At 32.8% G+C, this 22,620-nt stretch overlaps 1 protein-coding gene across 2 annotated transcripts in view; it reads left to right on the forward strand.

Moving 5' to 3' along the window:
• The window catches only part of LOC117124820 (uncharacterized protein C5orf34 homolog), a 54,375-nt gene that overhangs the window by 25,278 nt on the left and 6,477 nt on the right, over positions 1 to 22,620 (forward strand). Inside the window, exons 8-9 of one of the 2 annotated variants that reach the window (XM_033271152.1) lie at positions 1,318 to 1,413; positions 13,838 to 13,888. In XM_033271152.1, the coding sequence (XP_033127043.1) occupies positions 1,318 to 1,413; positions 13,838 to 13,856 (115 nt within the window). In that variant the 3' untranslated portion in view covers positions 13,857 to 13,888. Of the gene's footprint in view, positions 1 to 1,317; positions 1,414 to 13,837; positions 13,889 to 21,155; positions 21,197 to 22,620 lie in introns of those variants that run through there. The other variant, XM_033271151.1, reaches the window with a different exon arrangement.

A 22,620-nucleotide genomic window follows, 5' to 3' on the forward strand; every position in this document is an offset into this window, starting at 1 on the left:
ATATGGTGGTGCACAGGTAAGCCTGAAAAAGCAAATTCCCTAATACCTCCCCCATGCAATTCACCACTAGAAATTTTGAAGCCCAGAGAGTTATGCTTAAGTAGTTAAAATCACCTCATATTACCTTATTTTGCAAGTTAGCACCCCCTCACTTAATCATCACCCTTCCAGTTAACCTTCCCCCCCCCCCCTTCCATATGAGATTTAATATCCAATGCTTTTTAATAGTATTAACAATATAAAGTACTTACAACAAGCACGAAACCTAAATTAAATGCTTGCAGTAATTGGATCAATGAAATGTTTGTGTTGAGTGATAACGAGTTACAACATACAATATCTGTCTCTTATACACATCTAGATGTGTATAAGAGACAGGAATTAGATGTGTTTTGACATTTAACGGAGTTTTGAAGATGAAATATATGTGATGACTTGTCCCGAACTAAATGCTCCTTAATCTGTGTTTGTATTGTGTCTATTGGTCTCGCCAATATACACGGAGTTACACCCCGCGCAAGTAAATTTGTAGACAACTCGGGCTCGGAGATTAGTTGGGACATAGTCTTTTAAGTTTAAAAAAATTGATAATTTATATGACTTGAAAGCAAGTCTGACATTAATGTTAGAGCAATAATTTTTGACCATAACGTTAATTTTTTTAACTTAAAATAAGAAGGTTGTGTTTGCGTTTTAGGAGGATCCAAAGTGATGGGCGATAGTTTTCTGTTCAGGTAATAAATCAAGATAGCCGTTCACACTGTTAAATTATACAGTATATAAATCATTGAAGAAAGGTAAATACAGTGGTTCAAATAAAGGACATAAATACATCGCATAGCATAGCTCTCAACGAAAGTTGTCTTATAAATAAATAAAGAAATTGTGTAATAAAATTCCTCTGACGAGATTCAAAACCTGCGACCTCTCGCTGTCAAGGTGAGCGTCATAACTATTAGAGCACAGAGGCTTTGTGGTTAAACAGATTCAAATAACATCAAATACACTCTATTACACAATAAGTACGGCTGGAAACAAATTATAGCATATAATATAAATCAAAATAGCCGTTACCACTGTTAAATTATATATAAATGATTGAAAAAGGTAAATACAGTGGTTCGAATAAAGGACGTAAATACATTGTGTAGCATATTTGTACATGTATTCTTGATATTAGAAAAGATACCAATATAAAATGTCTGTATAGGTAGACGTTGAGTGAATATCAGCATCGTCAACCTTATACTTGCTCTGCCCGAGGTGGACTCATATGTGGTGTATATTTTTACAACAGAGATTCTTGATTACACATAGGTATGTGAATTTGGCACTTGAGTGGGCAGAATGGCTTCACACGTATCAAAAGAGTTCACCAGAATTCAGTGAAGAAAGTCACAAAGACGGACACAGGTAAGCTTACTTGTAGGAAACATAATTACATATTATTATTGATATTGTATACAGTATGTATAGCACACTTGAAACTTCTCTGGCACTTTACAACAGCAGAAAATACTTATCTTATTGCAACTATGAACAATAAGCAGCTCTTTCTAGACCCCACTAGATGTTAAATTACTGTTGTTTTCACATGTGGGATGTGCTTATTAAGTAATTGGATTGGATTGGAATTATTCGGTGCAAACACCAAGGATAGCCAACGAAAGTCTAGAAGAAGTCTTTACTTCCAGTGGGGTCCTTCTGGTGGTTGGGTAGTACACCGGGAGACAATCTCCTACTCTTTTGCAAAGAGTGTACTGCATTCTTTAACATGCACATGGGCCATCAATGCACACAGGACCAACGGCTTAAACGTCTCATCCGAAAAATGGTGCGCTATTATAACTTGTATTTCATCCCTCCAGCTGAAATACAAGGAGAGGCAGGGATGAGAATTGAAGCGGGGACCTAGAGATCTCCACGGTTCAGCGCACACACAGTGGCCACCACCAGATTAGCAGACTGAGCTAAGCTGCTCTCCAGTAACAATTTAACAGTATACAAACTTAAGCATGTATACTTATAAATAGCAGCAGTTCTGCCAAGATGCATTCATTGTTGCATAAAGCTTGGTGAACCACATACTCAGCAAATAACAATTAGTGATTGCTAAAAAAAACAATAAATATCTACAATTCATTTGCTAGAAAATTTGCTGATTTCTTCATATTTTTTGTTTTGTATCAAGTTTAATCATTTTCATCCACATGTTTGGATTTCAACAGTATGGTACGGTGCATCATATTTTATCTAGTTTTATTAATATTTAAAAGTAGATTATCAAATGGGTTTATTTTTGTATCTGCCTGAATTTTGTAATTTTCACCAAAATATTTCTAAATGTTGTAGCTCTAAATTGATTATTTAGCTCATATACTGGGTTTTTAACCAGTGGTTGATAGTTTTGAATTGTGGTGTAAGTATATTACCTGTACAATAACAATGTTATAACAGGGAGCATTTGATACATGTCACGTCAGTTTCTGAAGCTAAAATTGTCTAATTTATCTGCTCGTGGCTCAAGAATTTCTCAATTAGGCCGACTCACTCCTGCAAACAAAATCAGTTGCTATATGATTAAGTAATTCAAAAGGTAATCTATTGATCTGAAGATTGTGGTGTAATCTCGGCTTTATCCCACTTAAGTTGGTTTGCCTCTCGTTGTTAGGCAAGCTTAATGTGCTAGCGGATCCAAGGATCATGGCGATAATCTCTTTCAGATGATTTGCACGTGATGTTCATTGTTAGATGTCGTTATAGAGCTATAGATGTTCACTGTAATGTTTATTGCATTTTTAGCCTTCCAAGGAATAAAACAGACAATTCCTTATCTTCTGTGAACTCGGGTCTCTGCCACCTGCTTTGTGGCATACTTCAGAATAAGGCATAAAAAATTGTTGTGTTGCTGAAGCACAGTGGCATTTTAAGAGCAGGGTTGGTTGGTTGTTTGGTTGGCAGTTTAGAACATTAGACCTAAGGCTAGACTTTCTTTATACCTTGTTTAGCAAACCTGCCGCCCACCAATAATGATGATTTTGAATAAAAATAACATTTTATTTTTGGCCAATTAGCACAGCTATTAACTGCCACGAAAAATGTATATTTTTTTATTTCTTTATTTTTGTTATGCCCGCTCTTGCCTTGAAACCTTCACAATTAATAAGATGTGTATATTTCTTCCTAATTATATTATATAAATTTAAATCATTTAATCATCCCTATTACTATACTGTTTACATTCACCAATAAAAGTGTATTTCTATCTTTTCCTCCATCTGGATGTTTTTAGCAAAATTGTTTGCTAAATAAGAAAAAAAAAATGTTATCTTTATTTTTAAACCGCCCTCCTCTGACGATCTTCTAGTGTTCATTGCTAATTGTCACTCACATCAATCATTTTGGTTCAGTAAAATAAATGTCGAAAATCCATAGTTAAAGTATCAAATTTATTAAATGAAAAACTGCCTTTTGAAACATCATACGGTTTGGTTTCCTAACCTCGAAGTCAGAGTTTCAATCTCTCGCTGAGCATTTCGCTTGTATCCTTGAGCTAGGCACTTTATCTGCATTGCTTCTCTTCAACCAGGAGTGGTATCTGGCAGTGGTGAGCTGACATGCGCTAGCAGCTTCAAATAGAATACTTCCCCAAGGAGTTAGGTTTTTGTTAATGATGTGCATAGAGGCCTTTATGATGTGCTATGATAAGTATTGTTGATTATAACATTGTTGAGAGTAGCCTGCAATAGACTGGTGTTAGACAAGTTAAACTCCAGCCCCTCTGGACCTAGTCTCCTAAAAAAAATTTACTTTCTTTTATGCAATATACTTTTAATGTGAAAGTGTTACGTTTCACCAAAGTCTTTTGCTTACAAAAGTTGCCAGATACATATGTCTTGGGTTAAATGGTTCGTAGACTTACCTGAACTTTAACCTAAATTTACAGTACAGTTTTTAATCTCCAGACATCATAAATATATCAACAACTTACAGGATAAAAGTTAAATAAAGATGCAATTATACTCCAATAAATCATTGTTTGCAATAAGTGCTTGTTTTTTTTACTACATCCATGTTTGATCATTTTCATTGTTAATAATCAATCATTGTCATTATCATTTTAATTATCATCATAAAATCATGATAGTAATGATAAAGTTGTAATTCTAAATAATAATACAGTAGAAGAAAATATCTGGATCCTCTGCAATGAATTTACTCTACAAAAGTTAAAACAACAAACTATGAATTTTATCACATTTCCGGCTTTTTTTAAAGAAATGATAATCTTTGGTTATGGTAATTCTTTGGTTTATAACCTGGTGCACTGCTCTAACATAGTTTTAATGTTTTAAAGGATTTTTTTTTTATGATCTGACAATTGAAATCCTGATTTTTATATTTCTTTATTCAACTTCAATTTGTATTTTAATGTATTTTATTATGCAGATTGCCAATAAAGTTTATTTATATTTTATATCAATAATAATAACTAATCAAATAATAGTAGTTAATAATAAATTGCTTTCGTATTTTAGGATATCATTTACATAATAATAGTATAAATAACAATAATAGTACTAATATATTATAATGTTTATTTTGGCAATTTTCTGTTGTAAACAATTTTTTTAAATAACCAAATATAAAAATATTCTAATAGAGAGGTTTCACACACGAATGAATACGTGTACGCATACGTTTAGCTACACCACCACCAAGGTCAAAGCACCGACATTTTGATACCCCAAAATGAGATGCATCCTATCATAATTTACTGCCTTCAAATGTCACAAAAATGGCACGTAGGTATTCAAAGATACATTTATTTTTTACACTTACGTAAAATGTGAAAAAATAAACAAAGATCCTACTAGAAATCCACAATTTCACTTACGTGTAGTGAGCGTGTCGTCCACACGTTTAGCGGACATCAGTCGGCATATGATGTCAAAATGATGACGTATGCGTCACACTAACCGTACGAGTTTGCGTGCGAAACCTCCCTATTATAAAAGTTAGAACCTACAAAACACTCAAAATTAGTGTGACCAGCATCAGTGAATAATTTACAAGCCCATTATCTTACCTATCGTCTATACTCGCGTATAAGGCGACCTGCGTATAAGACAACCCTCGAGTTTGAGAAGATTTTTTGATGATTTTTGGCTTATAAGAGGACCCCCCCCCCCTTTCCTACTTTTTTTTTGCTTTTATTGTATTGATACTGAATATTGCTGGCTAAATACGGAGCCCATGCAAGGCTAGTCATCCAAAACATACGAGTATATACGATATTAATTTTTAAAAATTTTATTTTACCAGTACATCATGAAAAAATATGTAACAATGATAATAAACACTGATATTTTGAATAATGTTTTTTTAAAAAAGCTTTTCTGTATGATTTTAACATTCAATTGTATATTTTATAACAATTATATTAAAGTTTGATATCTGATATTTTCTTGTTACACTAATGAATCACAGTAGGTAAATTTAAATTTATTTTTAGTAGGGACTATTAATCTCTGCTATCATAGAACAATTTTGTTTTCTAAAAAAGTCTAAAAATAATAGTAAAATTGATTTTTAATTTGTAGTTTGTTATGTTGAAATAGCTCCAAGGTTGCTGAATATGTTTTGATATAACTGTGCTATTACTATGTACTGTATTAACTAATATACAGTAGAATAACTAATACACAATAGAATAAAAAAAAATAAACTTATTGGACATGTTCACTTCTATTCAGTATGACAAAGTTATTAACCACATCAAGTTTTAAAGTGTGCCATCATTTAGGGGCATTCTAGTTTCATGTAAGGCCCTATAAAAAAATGATTAGTTTATATTTACTAAAAAAAAATTTTTCCCCAAAAAAATTTATAACAGATTTCAAAAAATATATATTTGTTCAGTACCATAGAATATATGCAAACAAGGGTGATAAACTAATTATTGTTTTTATTGAGCCTAATAAAACACAAGAAACATCTCTTTTTTTTTTCAGACTATTGCATAGTTTTCTGACCTGTCATTCAAGTGTAGTTTATTATTTATTTATTCAAAAATTCATGAGCATCATCAATACAGCCATATATTTAATAAATCTTGCGCTCGCAAATGTACAAATTATATATAAATTTTTAAAAGATATCTTACGCTGAGATTTCAGGGATTCTTTGACAAGAGTCTAACAAGTTCAACAGGGAGTCTAACCAAGGGGCTGCACAATTTATTAAAAATCTATAACTGACATTTAAAAAAAAAACGTAGTTTCTCGTCCGAATATTTTCAAAAAAGGAGAATGAGGGCACTTCTTTTTTTTTTTTTACTCCGAGATGGCAAATGGATACGCAAGGAGACGAGAAACTAGTAATTTTTTAAAATTGGCCTTAGACTAAAGTACTACAGTATCCGACAAAAAAATAAACATATAAGAATTAATTTTAAAACTACACATACCAAACTGTTTAAAAAAGATTACTTATTTAAAAGTCATGAAGTGGCTTGTGTTGGTTGCCCACAGTGAACTAATAACCATGGCCCACAGAAAGACGGCTGTCCATGAATCGGTCAACTATTGTAAATCATGTAAAAAATGCAACAAAGTTAGAATTAAATAGGATAACATTAAGATTATTTGAAATCCAGAGTTTTATTCTAATATTTCAACTGGACATTTACTTTGTAATTGCTAACTTTAAATCGCAAACTAAAATGAGAACACAAAATTGGCCTCAGTTCTGCTTTCGTTTTTGAATCATTGTTTTTAGTTACTTTTAAATTGTAACTCTAAACATATTTTTTCTGAATATTTTTGCTGTATATTTGTACCAAAGCTTCCTTGGAAAGCTGAATGGTTACCTGTATAAAGAAAGCTTAAGAAAATAGATAAATTAAAATTATGTTTTTAATTGTCAACAAATTTAAAGAAAGGAATTTGAAATAGAATCATTGAATATTATACACGAATAAAATACCATTTCTTTTTTCTTTTTTTTCTTTTTTGCATCAGACCTTTAAATTACTTTTTAAAGATGAGATGTTTCAATATTTGCTGACATGGTTTATCTTTCAATTGCATAACACTTTAGTGCTTACTTTGATGTTCATTGATAAAATGCAAATTTTTATTTTAATGGAACAGCTCAAGATTCTTCCCTCGTTATCACCATACTGTTTTGATTACTTTTAGCGTACAGTACGTGGATAGTTGTAAGATTCATTAGGAGCTTTTGTTGTTCATATCCTAATCTGGGACAATCTCTTTCCCAAGAGTTTTTCATCATTAGAATATTTTAATTACGTCACAAACAATTAAAGTTAATAGATTCATAAACGAAGACACTAGCCTGACACTAATAATCCTGTCACCATCCATATGTAAACCGTGTCATGAACTAGTTCTCCTTGTCAGAGCAGTATAAAATAAACAAACAAAACATGTACAGTAATGTTTAATGGGAAATTTTTTGTGTTTATCTTATTGTGAGGTTACCACATTTAATGTCAGCAGCTTAGCTCAGTCATGGATACTGGTGGTAGCCACAGTGTGTCCAGCGAGATCTTTACATAAACTTAGCCCCAAGGCTGCTCTCCTTGTGTTTCTGCTGGATTGCCGAAATGCAAGTTTCTATAGCGTACCATCTTCTGGAAAAGACAATTAAAACTTTAGTCTTGTATGCATTAAATTCAAGCATTAGTTTCAATGTGCATCTGTCTGAGAAACGCAGAGCATTCTTTGGTAAAGAGCATGAGATTGTTTCCCAGTGTACTGGACATATAAGCCTTTGGACTTTCGCGGGACATCTTTGATGTGGAACACATCAAAGAAATCCCAATTTAAATTTAATAACATGTACAATCCTGTTATGTCATTTGCTCTAATTAAGTTTTGTCCACAGTCACATTTTATGTGACAATAAAATGTGCTATGCCCGTATTCGGGTCTAGTATGTCATCATCTTACCCATATATAGAGTACGACAGTGTTATGTCACAATACCATGTGATACTACTCCGTTGCTATCGTTGCAAAATGTGTTCAACCGGACGCCATTTTCTCCACTGACAACAAACCATTGATCCCAATTTCTAACCTAATTATTAAGATGTTGTCTTAGTTTTTCTTTTTAAATTTTAATTGATGATTAAATGTGTGTTTGATAACTAATATAATGCAAGCTTTTGTGTTTTTAGTACATTTTGATGGTAAAATATTAGATTTTAAAATGCCTATTCCAGAAAGCCTATGAAGTCATTCAGGCGTAATGAAGAGTAACCGTCTGGTTGGCAACAGAGGGCGCCACTTGGTGTTGTGACGACACGACAGTGGTACTCTACGGACACATCACACAAATTTGTCACAAAATTTGATAGTGTGGACTGGAGCTTAATTCTTTCTAAACCACTGTATAGTATAAAGCAATTGTGATTATTTTTACATTCATTATTTATTATTTAGTGGTAGTGACAGCTGCTATACTGCCAATTCATTTAACAACTTCTTATCGACACACAGTATTTACGATTAGCAGAGATAGAGATAGTTGTAAAGTGAAGTCTCATGGTATCACTGAGGAGGTGTTTATACCATCAACGATCTCTAATGGTATACTGTAAGCACTAGTTTTGGCAAAATCATTACTAGAATTTGTAGACTCGATATTCATGGCTTGGCTGTACGAGACATAAAGGTTGAGGACTGTGGTATACCCAGAAGTGTATAAATGCGTGTATGCGCTGAATGAAAAAAAATGAAGGTGATTGTCTTTAAAAGCAAATTAGTGTAAATGTTTTGGCACTGATTGTGTGGTGCAGGTCAAGATTAAAAAAACTGTCCAGTGCTGTAGATGAGAGAACAAAGAAAGTTGTCCTAGAGCATTCATAGCAATGTATTTTAAGTAGCTCATCTGTTGTCTGATTGCGATACATTTTGATGAATTGTTGAATCCAGATATGAGACCAGCATACAAAGTGCATGTTGGGAACTTGGGGTGATGATGATATTGTCCTATAATTGCACTTCGTGCACAACGCTATATATATTTATATATCATTAGCTTATTCTTGGCTGCAAATTAAGAGTCAGTGTTGTGAGGGCATGCTTATTCACTGGAAAGCCAAGAGCAATATCTTTCTCAACTCTGCTTTTGTGTCCTTTTAAGAAGAACTGCCTCCTTTTGGTCAAAAGTCTGTTAGCATTTCCTCTTTTAAGAATGATTTAGTTAAGTTTTTTGTATTTTTATTTATCTGATTTATTTTTTTGGTTGTTTTTTGTATTACTGTACTTCATTATGAAGGATAGGGAGCAAACCATGTTGTTTCATTTTTGTATACTGTGTTTGCATCACGACGGTAGGACGTAGAATGTAATGATGTCACAAAGTCATCTGCGCATGCGAGAATGTTGAATTCCCTTAGTCACATGGATTCTAGGATGCAATTTGGCCAAATCTACATTGTGCAGAAGACATAGAATGGTCACGCATGAGTGAATCCGTCCTAGCGTTGTGTCGTCATGGAAATAATGTTGAGATGGGTGTCCTTCTGTGGAATTGCCTTGGTTTTATCCAAGCAATACTCACACTGATTTTACTCAATGGGCATATTCGACTGGTTCATTTCGTTGAGTACAAATTTTCGTTGAGTATTATTTTCATTCAAATAGTTTGTAAAATAGACTTTGTTAACAACGAAAATTTACATAACCAGAGTATGTTAATCAGTGTTAAGTTATGCACATGACCAAAAAAATATGGCTGATTGGTTTAGCAACAACGTTTACATTAGTATAATTTAGATTAAATTTTAGAAAATAAAAATTATAATATTTTACCAACATTGAAGTAAAAAATAATTGTATTGTAGGCTAACAGAATTCAAAAACTGGATGAAAACATTTTTTTTACGAAAAACCCATACTGCCACATTCTGAAGCAGCCTTGATTCGCAGTGTGTATCGCGGTAACTATTCAGCCATTTTGTTTTGTCGAGTATTTACCAGTTTTCTATTCGACTGGTCGTCTTTGTTAAGTAGGATTTTACCGCTGTGCAGGTGGGGGTGGTTTAATGAAGAACGACCAGTCAAATACGGCCAATATCTAGTATGAAAAACGTAAAATTTTTTCCTTGTTGTAGATTAAGAATAGCTGTATCTCATTCTGAATAAATCCAATCCAATCCAACCAAAACAAAGTGAGTTCTTAGATGCTAAAGGTAGGGGATATTAGGGCCTGATAAAACAATTCTAAAAATAATGAAATACCAATAACTGTACTAAATATATGCTCACAATCACCAAATGCCTAGAGCAGTAGGTTCCCTAATCCAATTACTTCTATTCAACAGGGACTGATCATACCAAATTGGTAATGAATATTTCAATTTGAAACTGTTTTAATCAATGAATTATAAATTCCCTATAAATTTTTTTCCTAATCATTGAATAGTTCCCTGGTATAGACTTTCACTAATATTCTTTATCTAATTATTTCATTTAATTTATGTATGTATTTGACATGATCATACAAAAGATGTTTATAATTAAACAATCAGGAACCAATTTGCGCTGCTCATTACAAGCCTGCTCCATGGAATCGTGTAGGCCATCTGTCTGTCGATGCAGTGTGTGTCAAATTTTAGTTTACCACGCAGTAAACCCCTAGAGAAACAAACACAAAAAAATTACTCAATAAAACAACAGTTATGTTCGTCTCTTATACACATCTAGATGTGTATAAGAGACAGGTGTTGTGAGGGCAGGCTTATTCACTGGAAAGCCAAGAGCAATATCTTTCTCAACTCTGCTTTTGTGTCCATTTAAGAAGAACTGCCTCCTTTAGGTCAAAAGTCTGTTAGCATTAATTTGATAAACATTTAGAAGTAACAGATATATTTCTTTTTTAGGAATATTGGGCCATTTTTAAATTCCTAAATTTTTTGACATACAATGTTACGTCCGTTACAAAAAACCATCAAATTGCATATTTTTTTAATAAAAAGGGTTTTATTTTTCTTTCTAGTGTTTTATCTTATTAGTTTCCAATATATTTCTTATAGAAATAATGAATCCATCCTTATAATACAATTTAAAAAAAATATCCTCTATCTAATTTAGACATTTTTGTCATGTAACATTTTTGTATGGTGAAATATGGCTAAAAAGTATGTCAATTTATCATTATATTTTTTACTGTGAATTGTGTGATCATGAAATGATTTTTAATATGTATACTCATTGATATGATGATATAAATGTAAAAATATTTAATTTTAAACAATAAAATCTCTAGTTATAGCTTCCTAAAAAACATTGCTTGGAGCATGTCTATTTACTGTGAAATTGCTCATATATATATATAAATATGGAGATGATGGTAAATGAAAATACAGACATTGATGATAATTTTGAGAACACAAAAATATTTATTTATTTGATTCACGAATATTTTGGTTGTTCCTACAACAAATATATAGCTTTTAATTGCACAATCAAAATACTGTATAGAAACAAACACAAAAAAAAATTACTCAGGCTGAGTATAACAACAGTTATGTACTGTTGCCTATATATATACCGTATACAGTAATATAAATATAAATATAAATGTGCCCTTAAACAAATAGCATAACTGATAATGATGATAATAAAGAGACTGTATTTATCTTTCATATACTTTTCATAATTAAAATGTAAATATTCTAATTCTCTCTCTAAAAAAGAAAAATTTGTTTGCCATGTTCTAGGATTTCATTGACAGATAGACGTGCTTGCTTGCTGACTAACAACTGAATTTACTGATTCATGCAGCTTTTACCTATAAAATTGAAACAGGGGTGGTTTTAGTTTTTTGTTTTGCACACTAATATTCTAATATGCCCAAATTAATAAAAAGGTATTTTAAGTATTTTTTAGGTGTTTTATTTTAAGCTTTTGTAGAGGTATACGATTGTAGCTGTAGAAAACTAAAGGGTGTGTGGTAGACTGTTGAGTGTGGGTGGGCGTGATAACAGTGGTAAATAATATGAGTGGATTTTAAGGTGGATGGAGGGCCATGAAATTACCTTTAGACTGGGTTGTGCTGCCCACGATAACTGCATCTCTGGAGGTGAGCTAATTTGAGATAAGTGGCTTATTAAAACGTATTGTATACATTACTTCTATATAATAATAATATTATTATCATTAATTTTATTATTATTATTATAATTATTATTATTATTATTATTATTATTATTATTATTATTATATTATTATTATTATTACTGTAGTAGTAGTAGTAGTATTACCGAATTTGTTTATGAATTATGATGTTATTGTTCATGTGCTAGACAAACAAATGAAAAAAGAAATATTAAAACACTCCAGATAGCTCAGACATGAAGCGACCCTTAGGGGAGTAGCAAGTTAGGCCTATTGTACGAGTTATAGTAGTCCACACCTTGAGTGTGTATAAAGCACATCTAACATTGCATTATTAGTAGTACTGTAGTAGTAGTAGTAGTAGTAGTATTACTGAATTTGTTTATGAATTATGATGTTATTGTTCATGTGCTGCTAGACAAACAAATGAAAAATTTAAAACACTCCAGCTGGTACCTTTTTAACACCAGATAGCTCAGACACGAAGAGACCCTTAGTGGAGAAGCAAGTTAGGCCTATTGTACGAGTTACAGTAGTCCACACCTTGAGTGTGTATAAAGCACATCTAACATTGCATTATTAGTAGTACTGTAGTAGTAGTAGTATTACTGAATTTGTTTATGAATTATGATGTTATTGTTCATGTGCTGCTAGACAAACAAATGAAAAATTTAAAACACTCCAGCTGGTACCTTTTTAACACCAGATAGCTCAGACACGAAGAGACCCTTAGTGGAGAAGCAAGTTAGGCCTATTGTACGAGTTACAGTAGTCCACACCTTGAGTGTGTATAAAGCACATCTAACATTGCATTATTAGTAGTACTGTAGTAGTAGTAGTAGTAGTATTACTGAATTTGTTTATGAATTATGATGTTATTGTTCATGTGCTGCTAGACAAACAAATGAAAAATTTAAAACACTCCAGCTGGTACCTTTTTAACAACAGATAGCTCAGACACGAAGAGACCCTTAGGGGAGTAACAAGTTAGGCCTATTGTACGAGTTACAGTAGTCCGCACCTTGAGTGTGAATAAAGCACTATATAAATCTGACATTGCTTTTAAAAAAGAAAAGACAGTTTTCATCTACGTTTTTTGGCAGTGGCAAAGTTTGTCATAGGATGGGTTCCGGTAGTTTAAAGTGCTGATGAGCCAAGTGGTTCCCTAACATGCATGTACCATATACTCTCTCTAGACTGTTAAAGGGAATTGCCACTTTAATCCCCTAATTCCCCTAACAAAGACTTCAGGTTATTTTGCAATCAAACGCTCATGCTCTAAAGTAATCCATTTCTTAATTTCTAAAATCTAATGAACTAAAATACATCAAGATTCCTTTTATGAACAGTTAATAAATGTGGGTTGTTAAGAAGGCAATATAAATCCAATACTGCATTGTCTTCACGTAATGGCTATTAAGGCTTACTTTCTTTTGTAACTGGACTACATTTCTACCTTGTGCAGTATTACTCTTTGTTGTGTAAATATAGCTATTAAACAGCAATTTCATTTTTTTTTTAACATTATTGATTTTTTGTTCTCAATATTTTGATGGTTATGTCCCTCTAGTGAACAATCAAATATGAAAGAAAATAAATTTCCTGTATGTTGTGGCAATTTTTTTTTCAATCAAACTAGAATATAAATCTAGTTCATTTGGATTTTTTTTTTTTACTTAATACAGATATACCCTCTTTTCATGAGCTGAGCAGTTGGCTGAGAAGTATTGTTCCTGCTTCTTGCGCTAAAGACTCCGGTTCCAACTTGGCCACCGTCAGGTTTTAATCGGAGCCTGATCACTTGGCTCCTCGATTAACCCTCATATTAAGAGTTAGGTGGGTTTGAAGGACAGTGTTTGTATCCGTCGGTATACATATGTTATAGTAAAGTTGGGTGGCACTGCACTGCAGGTCCCCAGGGGCTCAGCCCAAATTTTAATTTTTCATTTGAATGAGGACCAATAAAGAATTAATATAATTATTATTAAAATTACTAGAGGGTGTATGTGAACGTTGCGATTAGTTTCTATAAAAAGAACAAAAATTGAACACTAAAAAAAGATAGGTTGCATTACCCTAGTATGTGGATGTTGTGATTAGTTTTGATAAACAGAACAAAAAAATGGCCACTAAAAGAAAATTAGTTGCATGTTATCTCGCTCAGTTATTTCGTGTATGTAAAGTAAGAAATGCAGTGATCAGATCATGTTTTATGGATTACAAAGCATGCTTCATGGAATTTTAGCGTTGAGTTCAGGTGCATGTGGTTTTGATAGCTGTTTATTTTTTAGAACAGAAAAATATGTAGAAACCACTAAAATGAGATGAGACAGCATTGGTCAGGGCAGTTAAAGCAAAGTATTACTGTAACTTATTAAGAGACAGAAAACTGACTGCGCTTGACGAAAATCAACTGTGTTTAGTTAACAGAATGTGCTTGAAAATCAACTGAAATATGGAATTATATTCACTTTGTGAGATGGAGACTTCGATGATCTATGTTGTTACAGTTTTTCAGACTGATAGGTTTCGAATCCGAGATGTTATTTCAGATCCTCGGTTTAGTTCTTTGATTGTAGGCTTTTAATAAGCGTAATTATAATATACTATGATTTCTTTAAAATCTGGAAAACCCTTAAAAAAATATATGAAACTGTAAAATGCTCTTCTAAAGGCATAGAGTATCACAGTCGTGTCGTCACAACGCCAGGTGGCGCCCTCTGTTGCCAACCAGATGTTGGTTACCGTTCATTACGCCTGAATGACTTCATAGGCTTTCTGGAATAGGCATATTAAAAATATTTTACCATCAAAATGTACTAAAAACACAAAAAATCGCATTATATTAGAATATTGAACACACATTTAATCGTTAACTAAAATTTACATAGAAAAACTAAGATACAATATCTTAATTTCGTTAGAAATTGGGATCAATGGTTTGTCAGTGGAGAAAATGGCGTCGGGTTGAACTCATTTTGCAACGATAGCAACGGAGTAGTATCATGTGGTATTGTGACGTAACACTGTATTACTCTATAATATAGGTTTCAGCTATCACTGAGACATAAAATCAATCCTGTTTTTGCTCATTTATTAATTCTAAAGCCCTGTTCAGACTATCATCAAATTTTATTTAACAAAAACATGTGACATGCCTTAATATTGTCACGATGACATCACATCATGACCATATATAAGCATGTCATGACTATTTATGGTCATACACAATTTTTTTTTTATCAAAGAAAATTTGGTAGTGTGAACAAAGCTTTAAATTAATTAATTGACTGCCAGCCAATTTAATGGTACCTCAAAAAATATAGGAATTATATAATTTATTAATTAGTGAGGAAATTATGTATAGGTTTTGTTTTTTTCAAATTATTTTAACTGAATTGTAGATTTTTTTCCCTAATGTAATCACTATTTCATACAAATAAATACTATTGGAAAGTTATACATTTATAACACATAATAGTACTATACAAATGCATTATTGCATTAATAGTATTTTGCAAGTCTGTCGTTTATCATTGTAATTACATTTTTTTGAAGGAGTTCTTACAGTATGTCATGAATCTGATATATGTGTAAAGTGGATTATTATTAATATGGTTTTAACCACCATCCAGTGGATGATATTTACCCATCTCCTGGACATAAGTATGTCCATTTGATGTGGGTGTCTTTATCCCAATAAGCAGATAATCTGCAGGAGAGTCATTGTCATTGATTATGTTTTACATTTGGATAGCTTCCTGTATTTACAACTCAATTCCTACTCTACATCACCTATCCTAACTATCTTATATAATGCCTTCAGGTGCTTTTTTGTAAGCTTAAATATACTGTAGTAATCCATAAAAGTAGTGAAATGATTAAAATAATACTTTTATAAAGTACATTTCAATACCAATATTGCAGCCAAATCAGAAAGGGAAATGTCAATTAATTGAGGAAGTGAGAATGCCATTAGATTAAGGAAAGGTGAAAAATTTAAGGAAAGAGTTTGCTATTTAATTCTTAAAATTACAAACTCCTTTGAAAATATTCTTGTGGAAGTCAGGGGTAATACTAGGATTATTTATCCCTCCTATAATGTAGATTGGGGGGTGCAGCTTATATACGCCACTCAGCTGCTCATTCTGCCAAAATGATAAAGTAGTATTTAAAAGATCAATTGAACATTATCAAGATGCGATATAGCATTCTTGTTTAAATCATAAGATGGTAAATTCAGGATGTTGGTATTCTGAAAAGCTTTAGAAGGATGAATGTTACATTGTAAAAATATAATTTATGACTTCAGTGACATGCCTAAATATGGTCATGATGACATCACATCATGACCATATATAGGAACACCATGACAGTGTAGACAAAGCTTTGAAGCTTTAAATTAATAAATTGACAGCCAGCCAATTTCAGTGACTGACACAGATAATATTTAAATCTAGTGTTCTAGAGTTTAATAGCGCCCCCATTTCTTCTTCCTAATGCCGTTTGAATAATGATGCATCACTCCTAGGGTTGGCAAGACCTTTTAGTGTTATCTGGCAATGAGTTGTAAGCATCCAATTCTTCACTACATCTTGTGATAAATTGATTATCGTCCTGATAACGGCAACTTCTTTCCTTCGCCTAGTTAATTTTCATCAACAGACAAGAAGGGAAATTCATCAAGTGCAATGCAACTAACACTGGAGCCTGATAAAGGTTGACACGTACATTGAAAACTATTATATTGCCAATGTATTAGTCTCCAGGCACAATTAATAGCATATTATAATTACATAATTTTTTCTTAAATATCATCGCCATGTAATCAATATAATCCTCTGATACTGGATAGGTGTTGATGAGCACACGAATAGTTGTATAGCTGATCATCATTGCTACACAACCAAGCTGTAAAATTCATTACCAGTTTTTTATGTTAATTTTCGGTTCAAAAAGATGCTATACCTATTACTATATTTTAGCTTGATGTTTAACATAATTGCTTTCCAGTACCAGGGTGTGGGGTTGAAATCCTGTCTGTCACCATAATCAACAAATCCACTGCCTAAGCGTCCTAAAGAAACTTGGTTGATAAGCAACCAGATTCATGTTTAACAACTTCAGAATAACTAGCAACGTTGCATGCTGCAACAACTTTCATAGCCCACCCTGAAGGATAGGCACCAACTAAGCTTGCTATGCTGTACAAGATTCATCATAACATGGTAGCCATCTATGCCAACAAGTATCTGACCTCCAAATGTAAGTGTGCCCCAACTAGGACCCAAAACTCCCAGGCTTACTGCATTCCATACTCCTCCGGAAACTATCACAAATTATCATTCTTCCTGCATACTGTACGAGAATGGAACGTCCTTCACGAATCTGTTGTCCAGGCACAGTCTCTTACTATTTTCAAGAGGGGAATACTAAATTAAAATTCTGCCCACTTGCATCAATTTCCACCAAGTGCTCCAGTCTTCAATTCAATGAAGTTTGCATTTTAACGAAAGAAGAACTTCCTAGAGTACCAACCACAGGCAGTGCTCTTTGTCGGATGCGCTGCCCACGGGCAGACTGCGGGTGGTGGACGCGGGCAGAATAATCTAGATTTTTCTTGACTTTTTTGGCATGCTGTAGTATACAATGGTATGGATATAGACTTATATCTGTCTCTTATACACATCTAGATGTGTATAAGAGACAGAGACAAAGCTTTGAAGCTTTAAATTAATAAATTGACAGCCAGCCAATTTCAGTGACTGACACAGATAATATTTAAATCTAGTGTTCTAGAGTTTAATAGCGCCCCCATTTCTTCTTCCTAATGCCGTTTGAATAATGATGCATCACTCCTAGGGTTGGCAAGACCTTTTAGTGTTATCTGGCAATGAGTTGTAAGCATCCAATTCTTCACTACATCTTGTGATAAATTGATTATCGTCCTGATACTGTCTCTTATACACATCTATCAAACGCTCATGCTCTAAAGTAATCCATTTCTTAATTTCTAAAATCTAATGAACTAAAATACATCAAGATTCCTTTTATGAACAGTTAATAAATGTGGGTTGTTAAGAAGGCAATATAAATCCAATACTGCATTGTCTTCACGTAATGGCGACATGATGGAACATCGTAGGCTACCCTGTAGGTTTTTCCACGAATAAAGTCCTATAATAGGACCTTTATAGGACTATAATAGTCCTTTTATAGGACTTTATTCGTTGAAAAGCTACAAGTAGCCTACGATGTTCCATCATGTCCTTATTTAAACACTGTATATGTACCTTTGACGATTTATATTATATTTATTCAACAGTGTTAACGGCTAACTCCCTTCAATATCATATATATATATATATGTATATATATGTATATATAAAATATATATTAATAAAAATAACAATAACAATAACAACTAGATTTGAACTCGTCACTGCAAGTTAGGTGATCCGCCGCACTTTGACCCACGAGGAAGTGTGCGCGGTGCGGATTGAACAATATTTAAATGCCGATAATGGCAAAATATGCTAATTTAGTTTGTTAAAAAAGAATTTGAAGCATTTTAAAGATTTACTTATGCGTACGCGCACATCATGACGCACATGCGCATCTTAATGTCACTGTTGTCTCCTGATATGAGATATATATGTATCAACTTTCATTGACAAACGCCTGTTGGTGAAGGAGTAATGATCATTCATAGTATTTATCATATATAAAAATTCAGTTTTTTGACTTCAGATGGCAATATGGTGATGTCACAATGTCCGATCAGCTATTATGATATATAAAATCATGTCTACAACTCATGTGCTTTTAGAATATGTAATAAAAATTGGGGGTCACCTTTCATCCTAAGGAGCTATAACTGATTGAAAAATGGCATGATATTAAGCACATTTTAATTTTGACGTACGCGCGCGTTATGACGCACGCACAGGAAATTAAGGTGCATAACATTTAACCATGACCTGAATTTTATGCCCACTAAATATCATTCAGAAATCACAACTGGTTAAAGTGATTATGGGTCATTAAATGTTTGAGGAAAGAAAGATGAGGGGGGTCAGAAAAAAACATTTTTTTGACCATGATGACATAGTCAAAAAGTAAAAAGAAGTCACGTAACGAAAGAAAATTGTCTCAGCTATAACATACTCAAAGTTGGAAGACCATCGACTAAGAATAAGCGAGATACTCTTAAATGCGCATTTTAAAAAATGACGTCATTGATAAAATTCTGGTTGTTGAATTCAGATGGCAATATGATGACGTCACAATGTCCAATCGGCCATTATGAGCTAGAAAATCATATTTACAACTCATGTGCTTTCAGAATATGTAATAAAAATTGGGGGTCCTTTCATCCTAAATAGCTGTAACTGTTTAAAATCAGGCCTGATTTTAGCATATTTTCACTGTATATAGGCACAAATCCCCGCAAAGATCCTTATGTTTGATGCGCACGTACGACATTGCTATTGGCCATAAGATGACCGAAAACAATGGTAATTTGTGTAAACAATTTCAGGAACCCAAAATATGTAAAAGAACCTAATTTCTAGCTTCCATACGTGCTGTGCAAGTAAAAGTGCGCGCGCGTAGTGGAAAATTACAAAAAATGGAATGCTCAAAATGGACTGAAACGTGCTCTAATTTAGTCAAAAAATGATTTCGAGCATTTCGAAATGTTGACGCACACATGCGCTTCACAATGCTCGCGCACGCGGAAAATTAGGGTACATTACGTTCAACATGGACCTGAAGTTTATGCTCACTTAATAAGATTTCGAAATGGCAATTGGTTAGGCTGATATGATCGATAATGTAAAAACGCAAAATTGAGTGTAGATGACGCCTGACCAAGCCAATGTTTGTGCGATTGTCTGTAACTCGTGGCATTTTTTGAGGTATCGTGCAAAACAAAAAAAGGGGAGAAAGAAAGAAGAATAAGAAGAAGATTCTGACAATAACAAGAGGTGATCTGCTCGAGAAGCGGATCACCAATTAATATTCCAGATAGCCATTAAAGCTGAGCTATGCTACACAATGTATTATCATGTCCTTTATTCAAACATTGTATTTACCTGTTCGCTGGTAAAGGCCTAATAGTACTGAACCAGAGCTCTCTGGAACACCACCGTGATGACTATAGACTACATTGGCTTACATGCAACTGGAATATAATGTTGCTGCAGAAAGAGCTAAAAGGCTCATTATATCTATATCTTCTTGTATAACTTAAATGTCAAAAATAATATTAGATTAGCTTAAAAATTCTTCTGATAAAGTGAACCCCAACCAAGATTCAAGGTAAAATTATCTTGAATGTTGAATCTTGAAAGAAAAAAGAAACAGCTGCTGTCTATTTACCAATTTTTCTCTTCATAAGCACTCTTCATAAACATCTATTCTTAGGGGAAAGGTCCGGATGTCGCTAACCCTCATCCCCTCTGGATCTACTTTCGGAGTATCATAATGTTTGAAAATCAGTCTGTGAAAATCAATTTCTACTGTAATCATTTAATATTTTTTTCAATTATATCCGCTACTGGGTTCTGACAGCAAGATTTCTTGCTCCACAACAAGACATCCTAGATGCCTTGTGAAGTCATCTATTGACACTAAAATGACAGCGATTTCTTTGCGCCACGAATATGAAATAAAAACCCTATGTGTGCGGCCCACCAAGCAACATTAGCTAAAAAACACCTTGTTTTTTACGGCCTGACACCAATCATATGTAAAAAGTAATATTAAAACTGGAAATAAAGCGACGTAAAAGCAGTGCTTGGAGGTTTTGAGAAGCACACTGGAAAGATCAAAGTTTGGGTGTGGCCCTCGGTGTTAAATCAGAAATTCACTTTGGCCCTCCGACCGATTTGTATGCCCACCCCTGGTTTACATCAAGCATAATTTCTGTATTTTATAAGTTTTAGTTAAGATAAAAATTTTAATTTTTATAAATAATACTGTTGTGTGTTTCTTTTTCAGAATGGTACGAATGGAGTTGGAGAAATTGAAATGTTTCAACTGTATCCTTCAAACCAGTTTTATTTACTTATTGATTTGTTATATATTTTTATTCTTATTTACTTTAAATTATATACTTATTTAACTTATTATTTATTTGTTGCTTATAAATATGCATCTAATTTTATTTAAGTACTTGTTTATATTTATTATTAATTGTTTTGTATGTATATATTTTATTATTTGTTTTTATTCATTTAATTTATGTATTTATATTTTAATTTATTTAATTGTTTGATTTTAAATTTTTGTTGATGTTCATTATGAAAGCACTCTCAACCTTTAACATCCTTCCAAAGTTATCTTGAGGTTGTGTGTGGTTATTTTTAAGCTATGGCTTAAGAAGTTGATAAATGTTTAGTAGAGTCCTATTGATCTGTCTTGTTCAATATGTCGACCAGAATTGTATATGCAGTACACAGCTCTGAGGTAAACAAATTGACGTAGTTAAAAGCATTATCAAGAATCTATAAATCTCGCAATTTGATTTCCACGCAAGTCTTTACCTTCTTCTTTAATGTGATTAATACGTATGTGTTCTTCTGATTGCATATTCGTTGTAGTCGAGATATCGATATTAAATCATATGTATGCAGATAAGGTGACTTTACAAATGATGACATAGTTGTGCAGCCAATAACAGGAAGAACATTCAGAATGTTCATTTTGTGTAGAAGGATTTTTGCACACTTAAGTCAAGTATTCTTGTGCAATGAATGCTAAAAGTCATAACATGGTGAACAAAAGATATTTTTTACACAAAATAATTTATATAAGTGACTCTCTTGAATAAGTGCCGCACTAAAGTATAATGTGTAAGCAACACAAAGCTTATTTGAGCTTTTAGTTATGGCAAGGAGGAATTGGTAGTTCAGACTAAACTAAATTCCTCCATAGTTACTGGTTACTGTAATTTAGAAATATTTTTGCCTTTACTCTTTATATTTATCTCAGTGTACTTTGATGCTTAAGTTTAGTTTCACCTAAACAGCACCTAAGAATCCTGCTCTACCAACTTTTGTACAGTACTTGGTACTTAAAGTAAATAGAAATTTCTCATCCTTCTACTGTACGTTTAGACCTAATAATCCGTAAATTTTTTTTTTTTGGCTCAGCACACTTTATTTTAGTGTAATGAGATAATTTAGATATTGAAAATTATTTTTATAATGGATATCAGATTTTAACGATATTATTTTTGTCATTGGACACATAATTAATCATGCAGTAATTTACAGAATGTCAACTCCTTGGGGTGTACAATTCATGTATCGTCGTCTACAAAACATCTATTTAATATCCTACGCAAACAGAACACTAGCTATTGTCTTAAATTATTGACTTCCCAATAATGTGATACCAACTAAATCCCATAATGGACTATATCTTTTCAGGTTTATCATGAAATTTATTTTTACAGATATAT

The sequence above is a fragment of the Anneissia japonica genome, unplaced genomic scaffold (assembly GCF_011630105.1).
Source record: "Anneissia japonica isolate Jap-2015-1 unplaced genomic scaffold, ASM1163010v1 scaffold652_len952628_cov199, whole genome shotgun sequence".
Classification (NCBI taxonomy): Eukaryota; Metazoa; Echinodermata; class Crinoidea; order Comatulida; family Comatulidae; genus Anneissia; species Anneissia japonica.